This window comes from Blennius ocellaris, assembly GCF_963422515.1.
Source record: "Blennius ocellaris genome assembly, chromosome: 18".
NCBI classification, from domain to species: domain Eukaryota; kingdom Metazoa; phylum Chordata; class Actinopteri; order Blenniiformes; family Blenniidae; genus Blennius; species Blennius ocellaris.
Window position 1 is genome coordinate 7,649,292 of NC_137667.1, and position 22,081 is coordinate 7,671,372.

General features: G+C 43.2%; 2 protein-coding genes and 1 long non-coding RNA gene across 3 annotated transcripts; 2 read left to right on the forward strand and 1 right to left on the reverse strand.

Annotated features, from left to right (window-relative positions):
* Positions 1–1,425: 1,425 nt before the first annotated feature.
* Positions 1,426–5,469, reverse strand: naga (N-acetylgalactosaminidase, alpha). Its single transcript, XM_080513812.1, has 9 exons — positions 5,311–5,469; positions 4,761–4,917; positions 4,234–4,374; positions 3,588–3,799; positions 3,394–3,488; positions 3,142–3,303; positions 2,833–3,030; positions 2,606–2,746; positions 1,426–2,085 (listed from the first exon to the last, which is right to left on the reverse strand). The coding sequence occupies exons 2-9, from the start codon at positions 4,913–4,915 to the stop codon at positions 1,882–1,884; spliced, it is 1,308 nt and encodes a 435-aa protein (XP_080369938.1). The 5' UTR covers positions 4,916–4,917; positions 5,311–5,469; the 3' UTR covers positions 1,426–1,881.
* Positions 5,470–7,160: 1,691 nt separating this feature from the next.
* On the forward strand, positions 7,161–9,547 carry LOC308143414. Its single transcript, XR_013937020.1, has 2 exons — positions 7,161–7,211; positions 7,970–9,547. It is a non-coding gene; the product is annotated as an uncharacterized lncRNA (long non-coding RNA).
* Positions 9,548–10,248: 701 nt separating this feature from the next.
* LOC308143033 (adenylate cyclase type 3-like) lies at positions 10,249–21,058 on the forward strand (the record flags this gene model as incomplete). Its single annotated transcript, XM_080513691.1, has 20 exons — positions 10,249–10,929; positions 13,414–13,563; positions 15,129–15,265; positions 15,360–15,471; positions 15,596–15,723; positions 16,024–16,182; positions 16,278–16,437; positions 16,550–16,657; positions 16,923–16,999; positions 17,223–17,384; positions 17,530–17,617; positions 17,782–17,898; positions 18,624–18,895; positions 18,985–19,066; positions 19,203–19,361; positions 19,686–19,832; positions 19,925–20,035; positions 20,118–20,244; positions 20,328–20,452; positions 20,551–21,058. The coding sequence occupies 20 exons, from the start codon at positions 10,249–10,251 to the stop codon at positions 20,731–20,733; spliced, it is 3,285 nt and encodes a 1,094-aa protein (XP_080369817.1). The 3' UTR covers positions 20,734–21,058.
* Positions 21,059–22,081: the final 1,023 nt, after the last annotated feature.

Genomic DNA, 22,081 nt, shown 5'->3' on the forward strand with positions numbered 1-22,081 from the left:
ACACAGAGGACACGCAGCTCGACCTCTTTCATTTTCTAGAACAGAACCTTCTTGGTGTGCGGCCTCCTTTGAGACCTTGCATGTAGTCTGACCCATATTCACTCCAGTCCAGCCGCCACATAGCCCCTCATCTGTGTTGGATTTGAGAAGCGCGAGGCGGGGAGTGTGACCAGCAGCGTGACAGAAACGAGTGTGATATTTGAATGAGGGTGGAGGGGGCTCCACAGAATTGAATCAGAGCTGTTGGGTGTTGCGGCGGCACAAAGACGAGAGTGGCAACTGTGGTTCTCTGCAGCTGTGGCCTACGTGAGCATCGGCAGGAACGCGCTGGCTCCTCGTCTCACCCCCCCTCCCTTTCGCGTTCTCTCGCTCGCTCTCTCTCTCTCTCTCTCTTCCTTTGCACCTTCAAATAAGACGCCCCCCCCCCCCCCCCCCCCCCCCTCCTCAAACTCCTGCGCTCAAGTCCCTTTTCACTGTTCTCCCATTCTCTTTATCATAACTCACCGACTGCTTCCCCACATCGTGTTCTCAAATGGCAGCGACCCGGACAGACAGTGAGAGATGTGTTCATCCAGCCAAACGGACATGTGAGACGACTTGAATGGGTAACGAAGAAAGGCAAAGATCTCCTTTCCCACATTCTCCAACACATTCTGATATGTGAACACAGCCAATCCGGCCTCAAATGACCCGGCGTGGCCACGTGTGAACTCGTTTCAACACAAACCCAGCAGCGCTACGGGCCGGCGCATACGTTCATGTGACCACTCCAGAGACGACTGGCAAGCACCAGGCCGCGAAGCCAAGGTCAGAGGTGATAGCACACGACAAGACAGGGCGAGATGAGTGGGAGGAGGGAGAGGAGTGGAAAGGATGAGACAAAAACGAATACAAAGATGATCCGATGTGACGCAGAGGGATCAAGGACGAAGTCGTGTCAGGGAGTTCATACATTGTAATATACGAGTAAAACTGGGAGGTGATCCGAGAGGAGAGTAAAACCTAACAGAGAGATAAAGGATCAAGTTGAATGTGCTGATTGTGTCTCTTGAGCAGGTGCATTTTGGGAATGGCGCTGAAAGGCCCATGTTTTACCAGTGAAAGAGAAGAGCAGTGCTGCCCTCTGCTGGTTCATTAGAACTATGACCATGTCAGATAAATAGACCTCACAAGTTTTGTGATTTGAAAACGGGAATAAAAACATATCAATGTGTTTGTATACTATCTGAGCACTTAAAGTGATTTAATACTTTGTCTGTTATTGAAGTGCTCATGGAGCAAGTGATTACAGATAAGAGACTGTCAGCAGGAACTGTTTGAGCACTGCTGCGCCTCGACAGGTTCAAACATAGTACACTATCGTCTAATAGAAAATAGAGAGGTTTTAATAATTTCACTTCAAATAAAAACACATAACTCACAGAGCCAGTTTGCGTCTCTCTCTTTTTTTTTTAAATCATTCACTTTCATTTCATTTCTTCTTAGTAAAACACATGAGCAGCACAATATCTAGCGTTTTAACAGACTATGACAATGATATCAAAATGTAAACAAAATTAAGAAAGACAGCAGGTCACACTGTAACCTCAGAATTCAGCCTTTTGCTAAAAGTGTTGATGCAAAATATATTTTTTCAAATGTGTAGGTCTCAATTAAAGTATTGAAGTCAAAATTCTCTGTGCTTTACAGTTTCTTTGTGTTCAATACACAGCATGAATATACATCCCAGACCAGTGACAGACCCAACAGTTATCCCTGAGTTTAGACCAATTCTTTGGAATAGTTACTGAAAATAAAACACCATTCTGAAATGTCTTAAATCTAAAATAACTCAAAAACAAAGGCGAGATGATAAAACAATGATGTTCAGTCAGTGCGCTTTTAGAAGAAGACACGTGGAATGGCGTTGTCATTGTCGAGCCTGTAGGCAGACCCTTGGCGGCGGTCGCTGCTGAAATACTGGCGGATGTGGAGTTTCGCCGGCGCAGAGACGTACCACATGACCACACCTGTGGGGTTCACCGACACCACGAAGTCAGTGGAGTCTTTCAGCACGGTGGCCTTGTTGGTAAAGGCGTCAAAGACCTGATGAAGACCGGCGGGAAAACACAAGTGTCACTTTCAGACATTGGTAGACATATTCACATCCGGTTGATACGCTTACGGTCTCATGTCAACTCGTCCGTTGCTCTTTATGCATGTCCTATTTCTTTTTCTCTCTTACAATACTTTAATTCTCATCCGGTGCTTCCTCCGCGTCTGGAACTGCTGAAGTTTCTACAACAGGATTTCGTTTTTCTTTTGTTTTAGCGCCACTGTTGCCTTTGCTTGCTGATGTGGGATTGTTGGGCTCTGTTCTAGTTGGCTCGACATAAATAAAGCTGAATTGAAGAAACATATTTGGATTAATGTGAAATGTATAGAAATACTGTACATAGGCAATAATATTTCAACCCAAAATATAATAGCGAAGACATTTTTATACGCATTTTTTTTGATAACAAGAAAATTATTCATAAAAGTTGGGAAAGTGGCGGGTAAAGCCTGAGAGAGAGTTGAAAGCGTGAGCTGGAGTCGATGTTGAATGTGCCTAATCAAAACGAACCTTGTAGCTTCCCGTGGTGTAGTTGAGTTTGCTGAGCGACGTCTGGTAGCGGTGCGGCATGTCGGTACGACGACTGAAAAACACTAAAGCGCTGGCGTCATCGGACAGCGGACGCCAGAACACCTCGATGCCACTCTTCTCCTGGAAAACGGAAAGGCGAGAAGGTGAGAAAGTGTGAATTACAGCACGAACACGAGGACGCCGAAGGCGAATGCTCTCCAGCATACCTTCACGATGCGTCGTCCCTGGACGCCCAGGGGGTCCTGGTTGATGCCGATGACCATCTTGTTCTGCAGAATGCTCCGGGCACCACTGTTGATGGTGCGCAGGTCGTTGGACATGAAGAGGGGAGCAGCCATAATCGCCCATAGAGCCATTTGGGAACGAGACTGGTCCATGCTGAGGCCAAAGTCTCCGACAACCAGCTGTGAAGTTTCAAAATTATTCACTCAGGAAACAATAATACCATCATCATATCTACACTTTCTAATTGCGTATGGAAGAAAAAAAAAAGATTGTGCGCCAGCTTAACACACCATATCTGGGTCATTCCACCTCCCGGGTCCCGCTGCAGGTATCAGGACATCCTGGTTCTCAAAGAACCAGTCAGCGATGCTCAGCACGCTGGACCACGAGTCCTGGATGTCGCCATAGTTTCGCCACAGGTTGCAAATCTGCCCCAGCTGAGTGTAATTCACCTGCAAACACAAATTGGGGAGTATTAAAGCGCAGGCGATGTGTCAAACCGTCGGTTGAATTGTACAAATCTGAGGCATTGCCGATGATACCTTCGGCGGCAGGCCGCCCTGGTAGGCGGGCCAGCTGCAGGAGTAGGCAATGGGACGGCCTGTGGCATTTAAAGCCTTTGACATGAGAGGATAACCTGTTCAAGATAGTGATAGTGATAAAAAAAATGTTTTTAAATCTGCTAAATCTGAACACCCACAATAGAAAAAAAAAGTGGAGTGACTCATTTTCTCACCCTGCTCTTGCACAGTGGCGTTGGAATAACAGCCATCGAACTTCAACATGTCCACTTCCCAGTCAGCAAATGTCTGCGCATCGACGTCGATGTTGTCCAGCGTGGTGCCCGGGTAGCCGCCGCAGGTGTGCGTGCCCATGTCACCGTAGATGCCCAGCTTGAGACCTCGGTTATGCACGTACTGTGCCAGTTTATGGATTCCTCTGGGAAACCTGGGAAGATTGATCAATATCAAACCCACCTTAATAAGTGTAACAGTTGTTTTGATGAAGACTTTTTGTTTGCGCAAATGAATGCGGGAAAAGAAGTGACCTCCGTTTTGTGTCTGTTGTTGGGCTCATAATAACTGAAGTGTGACATGTGACTGTGGTTTTCCATGTCCCTTCTCACTGTTCCCTTCCAGGGAGTTCAAAGATCGCCGTCTGCATCATACTTCTGCTGACACAGCGCATCTGCACCTGGAGCGGAGCCACAGATTGGTTTGCTTTGTCCGTCATGTGACTGCATGACTGTCACATGCTCCAGACCACTTTTTGTTGGCCTTCATCTGAAGAGGTTATTACTTAATGTTCACTCAGAGGAGCAACGGGTTTTCGGTGTGTTTGTGTACATGTGTGTTATTGTCACCATACAACATGCGCTGTACCTCTTAGGATCAGCTTGCAGGCGTCCCTGGCCGTCCCGCTCCTTGGAGGACCAGCAATCGTCTATGTTCACATAGACGTAGCCAAGCTCCCTCCAGCCGTCCTCAGAGAGTCGGTCCGCCATGTCCATGAACAGGTTCTCACTGGAAAAGAAAACCAATAGTTTATGAAAGACTGAATTGAATTGAAATTGAACGTGGCAAGAGAAGGGATCAAACCGCCATCCTTCAGACTGGAGGAGAACTTGAACTACCAACGGAGTCAAAGCAGCTGGGGGCTTTTAAATAACTGCACTGGCAAAATGGACATCTTTCATCAAGCATGAATCTATCATGTTTACTGAGGAGTACATTTACAAGGCGCACATATGTAAATGAGTGTCACATCTGAATGGGAACGCATTGAGGTTTTCGATGGACACGTGAAGAGTCTGAAGAACAAACATCAAACTTCCCCCTACGCTGTGTTTGTTGCATATAAATAGGTTACATCCATCATAGTGTGCCATCTTCACATAATGATTGATTACCTGATGCAGTTCTTGGGGTCATTATCACAGTCGATATCACAGCGGAATCGTTCCCATGCCAACCATCCCATGGGAGGGGTTTTCATTAGTCCATTATCAAGGGCAAATGTGGTCCCAGAGAGCACAGAGACAAAGACCAGTACTGACAAATGCATTCCTGCAAAAACAAAAACAAAACAAAAAACATGAGCAGTGATGATGACAGCCAGTTGGATCAGCACAAGAACACTCTTCAACAAGAAGCAACAAGTGATGTGGGAATAACAAACATCTCTGAGCTCACTAATCTCACCTGACTGGGAGTGACTTAATATACTTATTATGTCAGGCGACTAAAAACTGGTCATACCGGCCATGAAGCATGGATTACAATACGATGATAATTATCATTTAATATCCAGCTTTGCATGTTAAAATTCAACAACAAAAAGGTAACTTTCTGTATTATAGATAAGCTAAAAGGCAAAAGGCATTATTCACGTTCAGAACTGCTTCTCCAGACCATGTTTGCAGACAGGTGTTTAAGAATAGGATACAGTTACGAACTTACTGAAGTCACGAGAAGCGTCTCTCAGTCGTGGGGAAGTGGAGGAGAAAGGAGGGTGACGGAGAACCTCTCAGTCTGTTTTCACTCCACTCAGTCCGGTAGACACAGTAGAAGTCCCTGCAGTTGCGTCCTGCGGTAAAGAAATAAGAGAAATATACAGAGCTGCGGCAAAGGAGGAAGAAGTAGCAGCAGACACGTGACTGCAGAGATCAGCTGACCGAACCCGGAAGAGCGGGGCCGCGTCCCGTTTGTTTTCCACCACCGCCAACATTTATTGAAACAACAATGTGCATTCATGTGCAACAAAACAGACTTTGCCCAAAAAAAACAAGTACATTTTCAAAGTACATTTTCTTTCCTCCTTGCCTCCAGTTTACTTTCAGTTGTATATTTTATCCTGTTTGATAACTGTGCCTTGATTTTATTTCAATCTGATTATTATACGTTTCTCCTTTCTTTTGTCATATCCTTCTATCCCAAAATAGTGTGTGTTTACATATTATGATCACCTAGTCTCTGTTATGTTAACATTGTATCTTGATGTTTCATACTCAATCTGGTAATTGATCAGTGATCATTTTCCTTCTATGTCTTGGGTTCGAGTTATTAATTTCCATGTGGAGTTTACGTGTTCTTCTCATGCAATTTTCTTTCTCTGGGTTATGCAAAACACTTGAGTTTAAGGCTGTGCATACAAAACAATGTAACTCTATCTCTAAGCACAAGGCCAGTCTTTCTTTGTTTGCCTTGTAATGCCCTGCCCTCAATCATTCTTACTTGGGATCATCCCTACAAGTACTAACATCTTCAAATTATTTGTTGGTAATTTGAGATGCCAAATACCTTTTGGGAAATGTGCAGAGTAAAGTTCATGCTATGGATCCATGTGGTCTCAAAATGTTTACATTTTCCTCAATTCCTATTGAATGTATTTATTGTTAAGAAATTAAACGTTTTAAAAAATGATTTAACATGGAAAAGCTTTTCGTATTGTTGTTCATATGCAGTTATAATGCAATATTTGGAATTGGGACATTGAGGTTAATGGGTAATTGTCGAGCACTTTGGACTTGGTGTTTAATAGCTTAACTATGGTAACTTCTCTCCTTACTTTTGGCAGACCTTTCTATAACACTTTCCAATTTTTGTGTGTGGGTCCAGTGCAGTTGAACCCTTGGATACGTTGGAGTAAGCTTACTGTAAATTCGGCTGCAGGGAAATATTGATATAGACTTGTAACGTTAATTTTTAACCACTTTGTTTGTCTATAACTTCATCTCCTGTTATTTCACAAGATGAGTCTTGGATAGATAGTTATACCCCTGTTATCACTCAATGGTATCACATTTGTACTGAACATCAGCGCTGGTAAAAAGTTCTGGATGGGAAATACTACGTGCATGTCCTGTAAAAGAAAAAAAAATGTTTCTAGGCATTGTACTGTAATTGTACAAATAAACTCTTACATATAGAAGTTTCTAGAAACAATGTTGAATGACTGGTAGATTTCATAATTTTACAGCCACAGTGGCAAGTGGATGAAAAATGTATTTCCATTCCTGGTGTCTATACAAGTCATGCAAAACCATAAATTTACTTGTATTGTTTGTGCGTAGTGATTTGACAGGCAGAGTTGTGTGAAGGTCATTTTAACTATACGTTTTACCAGATATTAATTAGAAATACTCTACTTGATTAAGTGTCTCAGTATTCCACATCACTCTAGATTATTATGAAGGCTGCTATTACAACTTTATCCATTAAGCTTAATAAACATTATTTAATATCTTGGAAAAGTGCATTATTGAGGCGTGTGCGTCCGCGTTGCTCTGACGTCACGGCGAACAGAACGTCTGGCTGCGCGCGCCGCGCAGAGCTCGGGGTCATGGCAGAGACAAGTCAAGGTAGGAAAAGTTATTATACGGAAGGAAAGGAGACGTGCTAAATATAAGGTTCCTGGTGAAGAATGTCAGATAAGAAAAAAAACAGAAAAACCGTGCAGCTGCGGTTTTGTGTTTCACATAAATGAAGCTGAACCGTGAGAGCTGCAGCCACAGAACGGCTGAAGGTGTTCATATTAACCAAAGTACAGACTGTGACTGGCAGTGATGAATAGGTCTGCTTGAACTCCATCAGGTGGACTTATACTAGTGTGATGGTCGTTAAATGGTCTGATGAAACACATATTTTTCTTTTCTTGTTGAGATAGACTTCCTGGTTTTAAGTTTCAACATGCGGCCATTCAAACTACTATCACTTTGTCTTAAAGTGACAGGAGCTTGATCGTTGACGAATTTTGCAACGCTTGACAGATTTGCATTAAAAAAAAAGCTACTTTTTTTTTAGATAAGTAAGAATGTATAAAGTTACAGACTATATTATTTCCTAGAACTCACAAATCTCAGACTGTAATCAACAGGTTTGACTAATAAAAACTGGAAATCTGAGTTTTAAGAAAATACATTTAAATATATTGACGGATACAGGGATTCAAAATACATTCCAGTATCTCTCCATTCATACTTTATGACCCCCTCAGTTATTTCAGTGCCCCCAAAGTCCATAATTCAAAGAATACATGTGAAATCATCTGGCTCATCTTCTGGATTTGTTCAATTGTTTTCCATTTAAATGTAAACACTTGAATTGACTGTGTCTGTAGGTGGCTCCAGCGTATTGGCCGCGGTCCTCAGAAGCACAGCGGCTGGCTTTGTGTTTGGAGAAGCCGCTTCATTTGCAGTTGGACCCAGTCTGACTGACGATGGCACCCTGCAAACTGCTGCGAACCTGGCGGCTGCTCGGACTGGTTCCACGGGTGTTGCAGTGGTGACGGCGTGCCTCGTGTTCACGTCCGTGCTCGTATCTCTTGGAAATGGCTTCATCGTCGCAGCACTGGGGATGTCGCTGTGGAGCAAGGCTGGGGTGAGGGTACCTTGGTTAACGGAGGTCACAGCAGGAGTCTTGGTTGTGTTGGGTGCTGTGGCTACAGGAGTGTTCGCAGGCCTTCTTCCAACATGGATCTACATTGCAGCTGAAATCGCTCTGGTCCTTTTTGTCTATTCTCGGTCTAATATAAATGACATGACCACCGCTCTGCTAATCATCTTTACCACTCTATATCTCACTGTAGTGTATGGACGGATGGGTGCCATTTTGGGTTCTATTAGCATTGTACTGAGCATTGTTGTTCTCTGTGTTCTTCGACGGACCCTGACACAGAGCGTCAGCCAAAGACCAAAAACTGGATTCAAATTGCTGGAGAGGATTTTCTTCTACTCTGTTTTTGTGGGAATTCTTGGTTTCTTCGTAGGTCTAGGAGCAGGCGAAGCAGGCGAAGGGTCAGAGACGGAGGTGGTTTTGACGCTACATTCCGTCCTCTGGGTGGCTTTTCTTTCCGCGGGGCTGCTTGGAGCTGGGCTAGGAACAGTGGGCATGGTGGGGCTGGGGCCAGAGGTGGCTGGGAAAGTAACAGTGGGTGCGGCTATTATACTGCCAGTGGCCTTAAGAGCCATTTTGCTGTGGGGCTCCTCTCTAGGGGTCCGAAGCTGCACAGGAGCAACACTGGGGGCAACTGCAGCTGCTGGGGTGTCACTCGGAGCTGCAAGTGTGGCAGCGAATCACATGTTTGCCTCTAGAAGGTCAACTTTCGCAGCGGTAGGTTCAGTGGCTGTCGGTGTGCTCGTAGCAATGAAAGCAGTGCCGCTTAAACCGACTTTGCTGACAGTGACTGAACTCGTCACCGTCGTCCTTGTTGCAGCAGGGGCATTTGTTTTGGGTGCACCAAAGAGCCCATTCAACACTCAAGTAAATCTGCGACAGGGCCTCCTCACGGGGATGGATCTAATTAAAGGAATCGGCATGGAGACGGTCACCGCAGCAGCGGCACCTATTGGAGCCGGGGCACTCGGGGCTGCAGCTTTGGGCACGGCGGCACTGGGGAGACTGGGGACTGTGGGAGTTCTGGTGGCCATAGCGTTGGCTCTTGGAAGTGCCTTGAGTGGTTTGATGGGAAAATCACCAACAACAAATCAACACAGAGACTGAATTTACAACCGTCTGTCATACCGATCACATAAGATGTGTAAACAAATGACAAAACTATGTGTGTGATGTCTTTTCAATATGCCTGGAAAATGTGTTTTTTTTTTTTTATCTTGTTGAAGAATGTGATTGATTCACTCATTGAAATTGTCTTCAGGAGCTTTGAAATCAGCAAACAAATAAAATTGTTTTGAGTGGCTTCAGTGATTTCCCTTTTTTGTCAGCTCTTCACACCACATTTCCCCAGACATGACTGCGAGCTTCAGTTCCTTTGGTTTCATCTTAGCAACAGTAACAGAGGGTTTGATGTTTAGAAAGAGGAGGGGGAGTGGGAGGAGAGAGAGAAAAAAAAGCAGACTAACTTCAGTAGAGCGTTCGAGAATTGATCATCTTTAGCACGTCTCCACATTTGAAGAACAATGATGGACTGTTGTCTTTACAAAGTTTTATTAACGACTCAGAAGACATCGTTTCAACATTGGACTGGATCTCCACATGTCGCTCCAGTCATGGCAGGAAACAGGACTTCAGCAGCAAGAAGCGTGTTTTTCTCCGCAACAAGTGAGAGACCGGAGGATCTGAGTGTCTTCTCTACTTTTAAGGATTGGTATTCGAAGATAAATTAGAAGGTTTTCTTTAATTATGGATATTTGATGGCACTATCTGGAAGTTTACCCGCCTGGAATGGGATTTTTCTTTCTGCAAATGATTTTTAATCTGGTTTTTGAAGACTATTCTGTACTTATCTATGTTTAACAATGGGATTATCGCCACATAAAGCAGAATGAGGGTACGCAGCACAACTTTTCCAATGATTTTGCTTTTGTAGCGCGCTTCAGAACTTGTGTTCCGGTGGTACAGTATTACAGTCTCAGGTGGGATTAACTTTAATAAACACTCATGTCTCTGAATCGGGTTCACACGACAGACACTGGGCAGTCTGCAGAGTACTCTGTGGAGTATTCGGGGCAGGTTCCCAGTGATCCTGGCTATGAGGCTGGTCGAAGCCGGGAAGTGACCACGCTCCAGTCCAGATGCTGCTACTGCCTGCCGCGCGTTGTGCGCCTGACCTTCACACCCGAGTCACTGGAACGGATTTATCAGAGCTACTTCCGTCGACAGAGGGAGGAGAACCTGCTGGTGTTGGTGATTTTCGCCGCTCTCTTCAACAGTTTCGTCATCATCATGTGTGCAGTGTTGTACACCGACGACAAGCTGGCCATGGTGGTGGTGGCGGCCGTGGGTCTGGCTGCAGACGTTGTGCTGTATGCGCTGTGCAGGTTGCAGAAACTCCCCAAATCTCCCGTCTCGCGTGGATCGGTGCCGTATATACTGTGGCTGATGGTCACCGTCCATGTTTTATGTTACATGGGGTTGAACTACGAGCGGTTCCCGCAGGCCAGTGACTCCGTGGGCTGGCAGGCCTTCTTCAGTTTCTCCAGTTTCCTGACTCTGCCACTGAACCTGGTGCCGCTGGTGCTGCTCACGGCGCTCTCCTGTGGGATTCACACCCTGGTCCTGGGAGTGACCGTGGCTCAGAGGTTTGAAGACAACGTGCAGGGGCCCATGTTGGTGAGACAGGTGAGCAGAACGCTCAGGAAAGTTAGAAACACACAAGCGGATACAACAGGTAGTGTTTGTATGTGAGAGACATTGTGAGATAGGATGCCATCCTGTTTCTTGCCAAAAGTGGGAAAACGCTGAAAACGTGTCCTCAAATACAACTAAAATATACACAAACTACAGAATCAGTAAAGTACAAATCCATTTTCCTGTGGCAAATTCATGTTCAAACTACAATCCAACTCACTCAGTCTTTGTTGAAAAACAATATTTTCCTTGATTATGACTTTAAAAATAAAGTAGATTACATTCTGCATATTTAAAGTTTGAATGCATAACAAACACATACTCTGAAAAGTACAACATGCTGCCAAAATATTGCATAATTGCAGTTGAGGTTATTATATCCGCCCTTGTGTTCTGTAATATGGTATTGTCAGCGCCACGTGGTTTCCAATCCATCTGTCTTCTATGCCAGCCAGTTAACTTTAGTTTGGAGGGCCATGCCAATATTATCTGTAGTGGACTGGACCAGACCAAATTAAGTGCAGTTTCAAAATGATGCCTCATTTTTCCTTTTTTTTTACAATGTAACAAATTGTTTTATCTGGCTCTGCAAATCTGGGGAAAGATCTGAAACCCTGTATGCCTTTCATTCTTGGGGGAATATAATCTATTCAGCCTTCAGCATTTTTGTTTCCCCCACTTCAACTCCACAGTGCTTTGAGGTCAGCTGGTTTTCACTGCTGCTTCAGTTTTCTCAGTGAGGCTCTTTGTGCTACATGTATGCCAATATTCTCTTTATTACAGTGAAACTCTCACTGACCAGCTAAAGCTTTCAAAATAAAGTTGATATTCGCTTTATCTTCGTAATTTGGCCGATTGACCGTATGTTTGACACACCTGTTTGGTTCCGCTTTATCCAACTGGGGGTTTCCCAGATATCTAAAAAAAAATGAAAAGGTATGTCTGTATTTTTCCTGTAAAGTCCTGTCTTTTCCTAGGTTTCTTATTATGCTCTGTATTACCATTCAAGTTCTGAAAATACCTTCAGGCTAAGATGGCTTGTACACATACAGCAAACCTTACAGTAGGAAGTATGTCAAGTCGGCAAAAATTGATGCCCTTTTCTCCGGGGCTGACCACCAATTGCTTGCTGACTGTCACGCTAACATTCCTCACCCTCTTCAATTTGACTCAGACAATGTTGACTCTGTGAGATCAAACGCTGTATGACGAACAGAGTCGTCAGAAATTGCATCTTTTCGAAGTTGTGGATTTCAACGTCCCAAGAGCCCGTTTCTGCCACGTGGGCTGCCATTTGGCAGAAGGGTACAAGATTTGTTTATGTTCCTGTTGCAGGGATTGTCTGGGTCTTCATTCGAGACCCTGAGGATGATGATGATGATGATGATGAAGGATGTGTGGCTTTGAATGCTCCCACCTAAAAACACAACATGCTCATTTTAATAATCTGATCTGAGGAAGGCTCATATAGCTGATCAAACTGCCACATACAAAAACATTTGTAGACTGAAACAAATTCAAAATTTATGTCGACAACAAATAATTGTGCAATGTCTGAAGTGACAGCTTGGATGCGTCAATTAACTGACATTAGATATGAAACAGTACCTTTAATGTCAGGGCTCAGTGGGAGAACCCTGAAGCTTGACGCTGAGAAAGACCTGTTTTGACAGCGTATTGCAGATAAGTTTGGTACACAGAGAGGCAAACAAAGAATAAAGAACACTCCAGGGTCAAAACCAGACAGGCAATACGCATGAACTGCTAAAAGGCAGCGATGCACGCCAGACATGATCAAGACAGGAGATAAATAGAGGCAACCTAAGTACTTTACAGCTGCACACACACACACACGGAGCAGAGAGGCAACATGGCACAGCCAATGACAATGACATGAGACGTCAAACACAGCATAACATCAAACAAGTTAACATCACATTCACCCACATGACACAAAACGTGTCATGAACAGACCGAGGCTGAAATATATTCAAACGAGCCCTGGAATGAGGCTGAACATGACCATGGTATTAAAATGCAGCATATGACCAGATTTGAAAGGACTTAACTGTCAACACTTTAACTAACATTGATCACAAACACTAACAAAAACATGAAAGCATGAAAATCTATTACAATTTTTAAAGATGAATTTGTGCATGCATCTTTGCCTTTTGTCACACAGCATCAAACATAATTTAGATTTCCTTTTGCATTCTAATATATTTATGGTGCAGTTGCATAGCGTTCACTGTAGTAGTTGGCTTCATTACGGACACTGAATACACCACACATTTATCACAGTGCCGTAAAACATGTTTAGAATCACAGCTTATTAATTAAAAAATATATATATTTTATTGCGGCGTTGAGGGTTCAAGACTGTTTCTACCCTGAGAGAAACTCAATCCACCGCTTGAGCGATAAAGGCACAGTGACCCCATAAAATAACCAAACCTTTCTTCTTTTCCTCAGCTCCTTGCCAACGTGATGCTGTATGTGTGTGCAGCCACAGTGGGGGTGATGGCGTACTACATGGCAGACAGAAAATACAGGACGGCATTTCTGGAAGCTCGTCAGTCGCTAGAGGTCAAACTGACACTGGAGGAGCAGAGCACCCAGCAGGTATACACACACACACACACACACACACACACACACACACACACACACACACACACACACACACACACACACACACACACACACACACACACACACACACACACACACACACACACACACACACACACACACACACACACACACACTAACACACGCACACACATTGTATATGCTCTCAGTGTTTTTTAATGAGAGTATCCACCCATCCATCTTCTATCCAAGTCATTCACAGGAGGCTGCAACCCTGGAAAGGTCTTCAGTCCATCACAGATGTAACAGAAAGACACACGACTCATGCAAATGTAAAGAACTAAACGATGAGACAAATTATCATGAAGGGATTTCAATATTTTTGTCTTTTACAAATGTCTTTTACAAATCATCACAAGTCATTTTAGGTTTTTTTTAAAGCTGTTTTTGCAGTATTTGTGCACAATTCTTTGGGTATTAGATATTTTTTCCCATTCTTGCCATTTCAGTTGTACCTTACTTAAAAGCCCTTCAAATGTTGACTTCATGTGCTTAAATATAACCAAAAAAAGACAAAATGTTGGAATTTTTTGGGGTATATTTATGTGTCATTTTGCGAAAGTGTCACAGGGCCTCTACAGAAGAGCCAACGAGCCACATGTGGCTCCTGAGCCCCAGGTGGCACACCCCTGGTATAGAAGAACAAGAACACACAATAAGATGAACTCAGATAAGTAGATTGGTGAGAGAGAACACTCTGAGCTCTCTCATTACAGTGTTTTGCTCAGCTCAGGGCTCATGGCTATTAGAGAGACAGCTTTCACGTGTACAGCAGCCATCAGATTAATCAGATCACCTCAGCTGTCTGACAACAAGCAGATCCACTATGATAATTAATTTAAATGCTTCAAATGTATTCAGGAAGCTCTGTCATTGCTTTTTGTTTAGATCCATATTTGTCACACCAGTCTCATTTATAAATGTATCTCAAACAGGATTGCTCTTTTTATTGCATTATTTTTGCATTTATTTTTTTGTGTCAGGTTAATGTTTATCTGCTGATGAGATAATTGTGTTTTTTGTGTGCAAGTGAGGAATTAAAGATTTGGCTAAGTAAAGAAACCAACGAGCCTTAGTAACAATGGATCCAACTATTTCTGAAGTTAGGAATTCAGTTAGTAATATTATCTGCACACTTTGCACTTTGAAAGCTGGCGCTAACCCAAAAGCGTAACTTTTCCAGTCACCAGTTTCCAGTTGAGGCTGGTCCCAGCTGACTGGGTGGAGGCAGGTTACACCCTGGACAAGTCGCCACTCTATCGCAGAACAAACACAGAAAGCCAGACAACCACACACACATTTACACCGAAGGGGAATTACAGAGTGTGGAAATAAAATGGAGAATCCAGCAAACCTCCAAACACACAGGAGTTGCAATATCTGCACAGAAAGGCCAACAAGGTAAACCGAGAATTGAAACAGGGAATTTGTTTGCTATGAGGAGAGAGTGCTTACCACTACACCACTGACACACAATCATGCATGTACCATATCTCTCATCTCTCAAACGGATGCTTCGCTTTCTCCATGCGTAGGAGGAACTGTTACTGTCCATCCTGCCCAAACATATTGCAGATGAGATGCTGCAGGGCATGAAGAACCAGGCCGATCAGACAGAAGTCCAGCAGCAGCAGTTCAACACTATGTACATGTACCGCCATGAAAACGTCAGGTCGGGGGCCCACAAAACGCACCGTTTAGAGACATGTTAGTCAAATATTCTAACTGAACTGTCAAGCATTTTTCTGTAACGTTCTGTGTTGCAGCATCCTCTTCGCTGACATTGTGGGCTTCACTCAGTTGTCCTCAGCCTGCAGTGCCCAGGAGCTCGTAAAGTTGCTGAATGAACTGTTTGCCCGCTTCGATAAACTGGCAGCAGTGAGTGTTTTCCTCTCACATTTGATTGCACTTCATGAAGGAGGAGCTCCAGCCATGGGATTTGCTTTTCCACGGCTGGTTTAACACTAATTAAAAGCTGAACTTATGGTGTCGTTTTTTTCAGCAATATCACCAGCTGAGGATTAAGATTCTTGGAGATTGTTACTATTGCATCTGCGGGCTTCCTGACTTCCGAGAGGACCATGCTGCTTGCTCCATAATGATGGGCCTCGCTATGGTAGACGCCATTTCGTGAGTCGAGGCTTCACTTTTTAAATACGCAAAACACAAAAGTGAATGATGGCAATACAAAGTAAGTGCATTAAAAAATAAATGGAATTGACAATAAATGGAGGTGATAACAATCTGTAAAGAAATAATCCCAACCCCTGACCTTAAAAGCCATTGTCTTCATATTAATCAATAATATTCAGGACAGTGGCACTGTTGGAATTTGTTGGACACTTCTGTAGCGGTTCAGCTTCATGTTCTTTTTTTTTTTTTTTTACAGAGGGACACTGCTGACACCTCTTGTCCCGTTTCTTTGTTTAGGTATGTGCGGGAAAAGACTAAAACGGAGGTGGACATGCGAGTCGGCGTTCACACGGGCACTGTGCTGGGAGGAGTGCTCGGGCAGAAACGATGGCAGTTTGATGTTTGGTCCACTGATGTGACCGTGGCCAATAAGATGGAATCTGGAGGCATTCCTGGGTAGGAGAAGGGTGCAGTTACTTCCGGTCTGTCGCTGAGACCCTTCAGTTTTTTTTCTGATATATTTCATTTCAATGGGTTTCTGTGTGACACAGGAGAGTCCACATTTCCCAGACGACTATGGACAGCCTGCATGGGGAATTTGAAGTGGAAGAAGGGAATGGTGGAGATCGATGTGAATACCTATTGGAGAAAGGCATCGACACATATTTAGTTGTAGTCCCTAAACAGGCCGCAAACGGGCTTAATGGAAAGGTTATTTTTGCATTTCTGATGATAGACTTCATTTCCTATTTCAACAATGATATCATTTAAGGTGTCATTTTGTTATCGTCCACTGAATTTGTTTATGCCCCCTCTTCCTCAGACGCCGGGCACATTGACCAACAGAAACTCAAACCAGTTGATCAACACAACTGCAACCAGTGGGAACACAGCCTCACACCAATCGACACCCACCGAGTCCATGCAGGAGGTAAATCATGATAAATCTGAGATTTTCTGTCAAAGCCTCAATTTTCTGTTTACTTGATTTTGAAGTGTTACAACACGCACGCACACACACACACACACACACACACACACACACACACACACACACACACACACACACACACACACACACACACACACACACACACACACACACACACGTGCAAATTCAATAGCATTTAATGGATACAAACACTTGGTAATCTTGTCCTTATCTGGTCTCTTGTTTTGTCACTTGGTGACCTCAGAGGAATAAGACGGTACAGGAACAAGTGATCAACAGGCGACTTCAGCAGGAGCTGCTTGAGAGAGAGTCTCAGCAAATGTAAGACAAATTGAAAGAAATCTGGGCTAAATATACAAATTATATTTTTAACGCCAACTGAGGCGTCTCAAGAATTGTTGTTATTGACCTTAGTATATGCATGCAAATAGATACGTCCTCAAGTCATTGATCAACATTCCCGGGGTATTTTCTCCAGTTAATTTCATACATCCATGGGTCTTTGGTTAGTATAATTTAATTTCTGCATCTTTTTTTCTAACAGAATGAAAGCCCATCAGATCAACCCGGTTTCATTGCGTTTTATGGATGGAAAGTTGGAGGAACATTACTCTGCAGAGAAGGAGAAGAGAAGCGGAGCAGCCTTCAGTTGTTGCAACGTAGTGCTGTTCTTCATCACGGCAATGGAGGTTTTCATAGACCCATTGTGAGTTTATTCATATCGGAACCCTGCGCAAAGCTCCCTGATCCAGCAGATAGTAAATTCTGTCATATCAGATAAAGCTGCTTCGTCACCTATGAAATGATTCATGTGCCATCCAGAGGTTTAAAGAAGTGTCTTCTACTTCCAGGCTGGTTGTGAACTATGTGACTCTTGCCATCGGGGAGGTGTTGTTGCTGATCCTTACAGTCTGTTCCCTGGCTGCCATCTTCCCCAGGGTGAGAAAGTAAAATAGATTTCAGTGTTGTGGACAAAACTGAAGTCATTTATGGTGTTTACCATAACTTCTCTAACAATGGCGGCTGCAAGTGTCATACTATTCATCATGCAGAACTGATGGTAAGTTAAACATATTTTCTGAATAATTGTTTTCTTGTCACAGATGTTCTCAATGAAGTTGGTGTCCTTTTCCATGTGGATTGATCGCACTCGATGGGCAAGAAACACATGGGCCATGGCAGCCATATTTGTTCTTACCATGGCTGTGATTGCTGACATGGTAAGATTCTCTCTCTTTCTGTGCAAAACTGGAAATATCTTTTCAAGTAAAAGATTGAGAGTTTAGTGGCCCTACTTGCCCAAGTTTCTTTTTCATGGACTTAAAAATAAACTTCCATGTCAAAGTAGGATGATACATATAGTCAAATTCCCTCGGGTTCATTTAGGATTAATAATCATCACCTTATCACATAACTCTAACGTATGTGTGTGTGTCTTTCTATCAGTGCGCTACCACTTTCTCACCATCACACTATCACTTGCTTTTATGTGTCTGAGAACATGTTCCCAGTGGGGTCCATTAGTTGTCTGTGTAGTTGCCTGCTGGCTCATTTGTTACGGCCCCCCAGGAGCAGCATGCTACACACACTGCTGCCTTTGAGGTCTGGCAGCCACAGAGGACACTGAAGTGAACATTCATTTTGCCATCTTAGCTGTCATGTAGAGGTGACAGTCACACATTGGAGAAAAGGAGCTTGACAACAACAGGGTGTGCATTAATATTCCAGAGGCTGCTCAGTTGGAATAACTTAACAACATGACTGTGTGTGTGGGTAGAAGTCATGTTTGTTGTCAGGTTAAATGGGTTTACCACATGAGCACTTATTGTTTTCTTGTTGCTTCTCAATACTTATATAGACTAGTTTTATTCCCCCCCCCCCCCCATTATATCGTGTGTGTGTGGGTTTTTTTTTTAACTAGCATCTGTCTACTTTGATTTTGCAGTTAAGTTGTGTCCCACCGTCTCTTCGGCTCTACAACAGCACATCCGGCCCCATGCTGGAGTCGTTCGGTGACCGAGGCTGTGCCGAGAATCCCAAGCACTACAGCTTCATGGCTGTCATGGCGCTGATTGCGACCGCCATGCTGGTGCAGGTCAGCCACCTGATTAAACTTGGCCTCATGGTGCTTGTTGTCACAGCGACTGGAGCTGTTAACATCTACAGCTGGCGGGACATATATGATCTGTACGACTTCATACAGTTTGCTTCTTACAGGTAAGAAGTGGCTACAACTGATGATTGATAAATGGGCTGGTCAGATAATAATCTATCCCTAATGTAGGTGTTTCTTTATGTGTTGATAGACCATCCATTGTGCCATCCAAGTACCTCATGACCATGATGATTATTGTCATGATGATCAGCTTTTACCTTTTTGCTCGTCATGTAAGTTCCACACATGAGCCGTCACCCATAATCTAATCGACAGGTTTTGCTACAAACTAAGATGGAAGATTAGTGTAACCCTTCATATAATATGCCTCTCCCAAAAATATATAATATGTGTTTTGTATGTGTGTAGTTGGAACATCAGTCCAGACAGCTGTTTCTGTGGAAGATTGGCATACATGACCAGAAAGAACGGGTGTTTGAAATGAGACGCTGGAATGAAGCACTGGTCACCAACATGCTCCCGGATCATGTGGCCAAACACTTCCTGGGCTCAAAGAAGAGAGACGAGGTACATATGAGTGTGTACCAAGTACACGTATGAGCATTAATAAATGCTATATCATATTTATTGGTTATGATATATGAAGGGTGACGAAGAGCAATGGTTTCTCATAATCAACATGATATGGTCTGATAAATGCATCATTAAAGCCTTGAAATCAGCTTATGCTGAACAATGAGGCTGATTAGTTAGTGCCATCTTGTGGTCCTTTGCACAATTGCAAATGATTCATTCAAAGAAATTCAAGAGAAATTCAAATGATCTCTTTTGCGATTATGAACTTTAATGAAGTGAATTTCCTGAAGTCATTCTCATCTTTGTCATTTGCAGGAGTTGTACAGCCAGTCTTACGAAGAAATAGGAGTAATGTTTGCCTCCATCCCCAACTTTTCTGACTTCTACACTGAGGAGAGCATCAACAATGGAGGCATTGAGTGTCTCCGCATTCTCAATGAGATAATTTCAGACTTTGACAGCGTAGGTTCTGCAACAATTTCTGTACTCGGTTGTAAACTTTGAGAACGTACCGTGAGACAATGAGACCAATCAATGCCCATTTTGTCATTCAGTTATTAGACAGGGACGAGTTTCGGTGCATTACGAAGATCAAAACAATAGGAAGCACCTACATGGCTGCCTCCGGACTCACACCAGAGAGCAACACGAATGGCTACAGAAAGGTGTGATCATTTTACGGCATTTGTTTAAATGGTTCAAACAGGGGTGACACTGGGTGTTACATTACACATTGTTTTGCCACAGAAAGAGACTCTGTCACAGATTGAGCGCTGGCAGCATCTTGCTGACCTGGCAGACTTTGCCTTGGCTATGAAGGTGACCCTCGGCAACCTCAACAAACAGTCATTCAACAACTTCATGCTTCGAATCGGTCAGTTTATGTGTCTGCGTGACTAGTTGCAAGTATGTCTGCTTTTTTTTGTGTGTGTTCATGTTTCTTTGTGGCCTTTTCAGGTCTGAATAAAGGAGGTGTTCTCGCTGGAGTGATTGGAGCTCGTAAACCTCACTATGATATCTGGGGCAACACGGTCAATGTGGCCAGCAGAATGGAGTCAACCGGAGTGATGGGGAACATCCAGGTAGCACACGCTCTCTTGTACCCAGATGATTTCTGTACAATTTAGACATAGAAATGTTTTCAGCCTTGTGTAAATACTATGTCCTGTCTTGGTTTCAGGTGGTGGAAGATTGCTACAATATCTTGAAGGATTATGGTTTCCGTTTTATCCGAAGAGGGCCCATATTTGTCAAAGGGAAAGGAGAGCTGCTTACCTTTTTCATGAAAGGCAAAGACAAACCCAGGAACAATGGTGGCCCGATGACTACTGCTCTCCCACATCAAGTTGGAGACCATTCCTGACTGTTTTCATATCCTGAGCTATCACAGATGAGCCAAAGTAGAAAAATCACTGTTGCTCTGTTTCTCTCACATACAGTCTTTAATTCAAGATCTTTTTTTTAATAAACTCTGAAGCTTATGTAAAGCATATGGAAGTAGAACCACCCAGCAATCGCACTGTACATGAGCACAATTAGTACAGCAGTGAAATAACATGTAATAAGAGGAAGTCATTTTGTAAAGGAAAATCAGGAGTTTCTAACAGATAACCTGTATTAAAGAAATGACCATGTTGCACTTGATTCAATGATTTCCTTCATCATGTAAAAATCTAAATTGTTTTTTAGACATCAGAACAAAAACAAATACTTTATTTTCTGTGAAAGTATGCAAAATAATAAAGATGACATTGTCAAACTAGTGAAATGCCAATGTTTTCATTTGCAGTGGCCTTCAGAATCATTAAACAAATGAAAGCGATTCCTATCAGGGGCATGATTGTTCCGGGTTTAGCTTTTGTGTGGAGTTTGAATGTTCATTCTTCTTTTGTGAGACGTTGCTCCAGAATCCAGCCTCATTTCACAACGAAAGATGTGTATGCTACATTGATTTGAAGTTATAAATTGTCTTTGGAATGTTGTGTGCCCTGACCTTTGCCCAGTCTGTCTGCTTATTAGGCCTCGGGTCTTTTGTGACACTTGGATGAATTGGGGTTGACTAAATGGATGTTTTTAGGTTTTGCTGAAAATGAAGATTTCACCAACAGTGGGGACCAGGGGTGTCATGTATGTACAATGAGAAAGACTGAAAGTTAATCTCGTCTCAAGAGATATACCATCAAAATGATGATCACACACAGACAGACCATACTTTGTTAGTGTGATAAGGTCAGAACAAGCGAGCCAAACATAAACCTGCTTGGCCACAAGAAAAACAGAAGCAATGTGATGGAAATATCACAGTTGGTTGTTGTTTCATTCCCCCAACGGGGACTGGGTAAGTCAATCTAACAGAAGCTAAAGTAAAAGCAAAAGTGAGCCTTTTGCAGGATGGTGACTGTAAATCCAAAATAGCCCCAAGCATTGGCTCAACTAAGAAAAACAAACCCTTATAGAATAGCCTCACAAGAAACAAAACTTGAATGCGAAGGGTCTTTTGGCAATTTCAAATAGATAGAACATAGAACAAAACTGCCATTTTCTTGGACAAATAGCTAATTACAATGCTGAAGACGAGAGGACCAGTATGCACAATAACAGCCTGTGAGGCCAAAACTGTATTTATGTTTTTTTGCAATAGAATGTGAATGAATAAACAATGGAGATGTGATTGCAGTATAACATTGTCTCCTGGATGACACATGACTGCA

Excerpts from the sequence above, each read along its gene's own strand:
- naga (XM_080513812.1), bottom strand. The coding sequence starts at position 4,915 with ATGCATTTGTCAGTACTGGTCTTTGTCTCTGTGCTCTCTGGGACCACA. Across the intron at positions 3,031-3,141 it reads GGTGGAATGACCCAGATATG|CTGGTTGTCGGAGACTTTGG; the intron begins GTGTGTTAAGCT and ends GAAACTTCACAG. Across the intron at positions 2,747-2,832 it reads AGGGACGACGCATCGTGAAG|GAGAAGAGTGGCATCGAGGT; the intron begins GTATGCTGGAGA and ends TCCGTTTTCCAG.